General features: G+C 36.5%; 1 protein-coding gene across 1 annotated transcript in view; it reads left to right on the top strand.

The window, feature by feature from the left end:
- Arf4 (ADP ribosylation factor 4) overlaps positions 1-5,845 on the top strand; it is a 14,681-nt gene that overhangs the window by 7,558 nt on the left and 1,278 nt on the right. The window contains exons 3-5 of the mRNA XM_005348692.2: positions 246-355; positions 3,303-3,374; positions 3,950-4,075. Of these exons, the coding sequence (XP_005348749.1) occupies positions 246-355; positions 3,303-3,374; positions 3,950-4,075 (308 nt within the window). The remainder of the gene's footprint in view (positions 1-245; positions 356-3,302; positions 3,375-3,949; positions 4,076-5,845) is intronic.

The raw sequence follows: 5,845 nt of genomic DNA, 5'->3' as shown, positions 1-5,845 counted from the left end.
CTACCATTGGTAAGAAATTTATAGATAACTCTATACAGTGAAATTAGGGGAGATAGTCACCACCATCCCTACCATTGGTAAGAAATTTATAGATAGCTCTATACAGTGAAAATACAGTTTGGTTTTTGTTAATCTTAAGAGATGATATTGTAAGACTTAAAAAGCTATTCTAAGAGACTTACACATTGCAGGGGTTTAATTCTTGGTACTTTATTATGAACAGTGGTTTTTTTTTTTTCTTTCAGGTTTTAATGTGGAAACAGTAGAGTATAAAAACATCTGTTTCACAGTATGGGATGTTGGTGGTCAAGATAAAATTAGGCCTCTCTGGAGGCATTACTTCCAGAATACCCAGGTGAGATATGCCATGTATTTGTAACTTATTTATAGAAACTTAATTTATAGATTTCATATTCTGAATTTTATATTGAGTGTTGACTTGTTTACATTCTTTAGTATGTATTTACTCATGCCTTTGAAAGTTCAGGCACATAGTGTGGAAGAGTTAAATGTAGCTGCTCCAGTGAGATTTTAGATAGGAGTAAATGAGTTCTCAAGAATTAATTACGTATCTCATCAGTAGTTCTTTTGATTCTTAACCTTAATTTTGAGATTAAATTATATATCACAGTGGTAGAACTTGATTTAGCTCAGTCTGCTTTGCTAACTTATAAGACTTTTTTATATTATCTTACAGGATATACTGGCATGAAAGAGACCTTAGTGATTATGTAGATAAGGAGTTGTCAAATTTGGCTACACTCTTGAGGGAGTTTTGAAAATTTCTAAAGTTGTCAAAAGTCGGAATCTTGAACACGCAAGGCCAGCAGGCTTAGTGTTCCACACCTTAGTATGTGTGTGGCTCACCTGGTTATCTGTTAAAGATACAGATTGATTTAGTGGGACAAGCTTTTTAGATTTGATACTACTAGTAAGTTCTCTTGTGGTATTGATTTTGCTAGTTTGGGTTCTTATCAAAAGATCTGTTGTCATTTTTTGAACTGTGGGGAGGCCTCTCAGATTATAATACGCTTAACTGCGTCCTTAGTGTCTACTTACTAAATGCTAGTAGCCACTCTACCTTCCAAGTCAAGTTTTGACAACTACAAATGATTGCACTCTTGCAAAAACCAAAAAACCTCCCTAGGGACAAAATTATTTCCTGGTAAGAACTACTATTCTAGTTCCCCTGTTGTTGTATTTCCTCTCCGCCTGTCCTCTGAATGCTGAGATTGCAGACGTGTACCATATGCTAGGGTTTCTCAAAGAGAGGAAACCGAAACTTAGAAGTGACTTCAAGACATAGCAGTGGCACACACCTGTAACTGGGAACCTGTAACTGCACTTGGGAAGTAGGAGGATGAATCTAAATTCAGTCTAGTCTGCTCCTGCATAGCATGTTCGAGGCCAGCTAAGGCTCCACAGGGAGAACTTGTCTTTAAAAAGAAAAGATTGAGGGGTTCTTTTTGTTTTTGTTAACCTGGTCTCAGTTCTCTTGTCTTTTCTACTATAATGAGCGGGTTACACATCAGGTCTTGTTTTACTACCAAAGTTGAGAATTTCTTGAAGTAGCATATTTAACTTTTGAGATATTTAAGATTTGTAGTGTTGTGCTTATTCTCCATTGAGGTACATTGTTGCCTGGTAGCAGTAAGCACCCTTGTTGAGTGGCTGGAACAATCCTGGCTTAAGTAGAATATCTTATTAAATAAGTGTATGAATATAAAAGTAATATGTGCCATAATTTCTTACTAAAAAACAAGAATGTGTTAATTCATATGGCTTTGGATAGAAAACAGATTTTTGAAAAGTATAGACTTTAAAAAACTTCATTGTGGAAATAGAAGCTAACACAATAAACCATGTATCTGAAGTAAAATCAGGCATGATGTAAATCTTGCTGATTTTAAACCTTATAATATTTGTTTAGAATGTTTTGTAAGACATGTGAATCATGAATTTGGGATTAAATCTATCCTGGTCTCTTTGGATGACTTTAGAATTAAAGGCCAGAGAAGTCTTCATCCTAGATAGTTCTTCCGCTTCTAGGGAAAGCTCTATGTGGCCTGGTTTAATCACAGCTAAGCTAGCTCTTTTAGCTTGCATTTCTAGCATTCCTAATCAGTTCTAACTCCTAACACTTAAACTAATTGTTTATTGTGGTAAATTCCTCTCCCCTCATTAGATAATTCCATTTCTTTTGCTTTTCTAAATAATTTGGCTTTTTCAAAAAGGTTAATTTTTATTTTTTGTGTATGTGGTCCCCCCAAATATGTGTGTGTGTGTGCGTGCGTGCGTGTGTGTGTGTGTGTGTGTGTGTGTGTGAGAGAGAGGGGGGGGGAGGAGAAAGAACACCACATACATGCCTAGTACCTACAGAGCCAGAAGAGGTTGTTAGATTCCTGGAACTAAAGCTAAGGATGGTTGTGAGCTGCCATGTGGGTGATGGGAACTGACTTTGGATCCTTTATCAGAACAGAACTGACTGACCCCAGTTTGTTTGGCTTTTTAAGTAATCTTTTCTTAGAACAGATGGACGTGCTTTCAGAAGCTTTATTTTTTTTTTTAAGATTTATTTATTATGTATACAGCGTTTTCCCTACATATATGCTGCAGACCAGAAGAGGGCACCAGATCTCATTACAGATGGTTGTGAGCCACCATGTGGTTGCTGGAAACCGAACTCAGGACCTCTGGAAGAGCAGTCAGTGCTCCCAACCTCTGAGCCATCTCTCCAGCCCCCATGCTTTCAGAAGCTTAACTCTTCCATACTGTTGATCCTTTATAAGATTTATTTATTATATATACAGTGCTCTTTCTGCATGTCTGCAGAAGAAGGCACCAGATCTCATTACAAATGGTTGTGAGCCACCATGTGGTTGCTGGAAATTGAATTCAGAACCTCTGGAAGAGCAGCCCATGCTCTTAACCTCTGAGCCATCTCTTTAGCCCTAAAAACTATTTTTAAACACTCAGTCTTAGTTAGGGTTACTACTGCTGTGATAAAACATGGTCAAAACATCCCAGAACTACTGCCCAGGGACAGCACTACCCATCATGGGCTGGGCACTCCCACATCAGTAATTAATTAAGAAAAGGCCGTACAGCTGGATCTTACGGAGGTATTTTCTCACTGAGGTTCCCTGTGTTCAGATGATCTAGCTTGTTGATGTAAACCTAGCCAGGACGCAGAACTTACTTTCTAACACACGTCAAACTCTCCATGCTGTCTTGCTAGTATTGAATATTTAGTGTGGTCCCTAAGTTTAACTGTTATAATTTATTGAAAAATTTTTCCCTAGGGTCTTATTTTTGTGGTAGACAGCAATGATCGTGAAAGAATTCAAGAAGGAGCAGCTGTGCTGCAGAAAATGGTAAGTATGTATTTTAAGTTGATCATTTCCAAGATTTATTATTGGGGTACTGTCCGTGATTACATACCTAGAGGTAGAAATAAGCTTGGGAAACTTATGTTATTTCCAAGTTCTTAAGAATGCACAAAAAAGCCTTCTAAGGTCTATTTATGTAATTCGCAGTTCTCAACCTGTGGGTCAAGACCCCCTTTTAAGGGTCAAATGACCCTTTCACAGGGGTCACCTAAGACCATCAGGACACACAGATATTTATATTGCGATTCATAACAATGACCAAATTACAATTACAAAGTAGCAACGAAAATAATTTTATAGTTGTAGATCGCTACAACATGGGAATTGTATTAAAGGGTCACAACATGAGGAAAGCTGAGAACCACCTTCTTAAAGGCCAATCATTATTTGCTCAAAGTGAAGGATATGAGATTTATAAGAGTGCTTGGAATTTACATAGAGAAATTTAATTGATGTTTAAAGCTTGTTTAATGTTGAATAAAATGTATATTTAGGTTAGGAAGACTTGTGAATAGTCAGTTTGATTTTAGAAGCAGCTAACAGTTGAACCTTTACCCCAGCTTCTGGAAGATGAACTGCAGGATGCAGTGCTGCTGCTGTTCGCAAACAAACAGGATTTGCCAAACGCAATGGCCATCAGTGAGATGACGGATAAGTTAGGTCTTCAGTCTCTCCGCAACAGAACAGTAAGTACTGGAAGGTGATACCCAGCTGCTGATTAGTATTGTTATTGTTGTTACTATTTGGAGATAGGGTCTAACTGTGGTCCTGGCTGGCCTGGAACTTACTCCGTAGACCAGGCCTCAGATGCACATAGATCTGCCTGCCTCTGCGTATGCCACCATGCCCACCCAGTTTAAATGTGTAGTAATTATTTCCTTTAGACAGACAGGATTATAAGAATATGGTAATAATATTTTATAGAAAATACATACTAAAAACCAGCCCTTTTGGGCTTTAAGTCAAAACTATAAAGATTGCATTAAATTTTTGTTTTTAAAAATATGGATAGTCTGTTTTCTATTTAATTTTATCTTCTGTATTGGTACATTATCAATACTAAGAGTTGAATATGTAGAGATTACAGATATTCTTAGTTTTGTGCCATTTAAATAACTCTCCAGCTTTTTTTTTTTTAATGCCTTTATTTTTACTATTTTTTGTGTTTGGCGTTGAGTGATTCTTTCACATGGTGGGATAGTTACCCTACCGCTGAGCAGCATCTGTAGTTGAATACTATGTAGTCGATGCTGGCCTTGACATTCTGTTTTTCTTTCCTAAGTGCTATGATTAGAGGCATGTGCAGTCTTAGCAAGCCTTAGGTTTTGTGCTGTTTATAGCAACTGTATTTTAAATCATATCATTAAATGTCTTTGTTTAAACTTGAAAACGTTATGGAGGAACCTCTGCTGACACCTTTTTCTAATACAAAATTACAAGAAATACTGTGACCCCTATCAGGTAGTGATTTGATATTGGCAAAGTCCGATGTACACATGGAAACTGTATCACAGACATGAGACCATATTTTCAAAAGAGAAAGATAACTGTCAAAAACCCAGTGTCCCACACTCAACAGCAGCTTTACATTGACCTGTTAACAAGGCAGATACTGTTTATTCTGTAGACTGCTATGATGTCCCATGTGAATTAAAAAAATATACACTGTAAAAGACTTTTTTTAAGCTGTGGAGATATGAATTTATATGCCCTTTCCCTCCTTCTGGGTTGCTAGGATATTTGATAGTCAGACAATTGCCAACCTGCAGTGGCTTTGCAACATTAAAATAAGTTTTTTTTTCTTCTAAGGTGAAATAAGACTAGTCAGTTAAAAATGAATAAATTATCTGGGTTTTTCAAGTTTTCTGGGGGATTTTGTTTTTGGTTTTTTGAGACATCTTTTATTATTTAGATTTTATTGTGTTTCATAGAAGTAACTAAGAATCTTTATTGTTTAAAAAGTGAAACTTTTTGGAATATGTAAGATCAAAGATGCTAAAATTACTTTTTAAAAAGAAGTAAAATTATGTGAAAATTTTTAGTTCTTAGAATACCAACAAATATCTTTCAGAAATGTACCCCTTTTAGACTGGGGGTGTGGCTTAATGGCCGAGGACTTGCCTAGCACATGTGAAGGCCTAGGCATGAGAACGACACAAAACAAAGCTCCTAGTTATGGGGTACAACGAGAGGGTCTTAAGGACCAGGTAGGTAATGTGCTCCCATTACTCTGCAGATTATGTTAGGGAAAACTAAACTAATAAAGCCATTGAATAACAGACAGAGTTTTAAATGGACAGAGTGAAGAAATTCCTAAAGGTTACTTTTGAGTGACCTTTGTAGTTACTGAAAGGACTAAATTCATGTTTGTGGGAAGCAAGTAGATTACTTAATGTTTAGATTAGATCCTTAATGTTTATTACTGTGATTTAATCGTTTCCATTTTTTTTTTTTTT

Source organism: Microtus ochrogaster, chromosome 6 (assembly GCF_000317375.1).
Source record: "Microtus ochrogaster isolate Prairie Vole_2 chromosome 6, MicOch1.0, whole genome shotgun sequence".
Classification (NCBI taxonomy): domain Eukaryota; kingdom Metazoa; phylum Chordata; class Mammalia; order Rodentia; family Cricetidae; genus Microtus; species Microtus ochrogaster.
The sequence above is the reverse complement of the archived record's forward strand: the minus strand, read 5'-3'. Positions and strand labels throughout refer to the sequence as shown.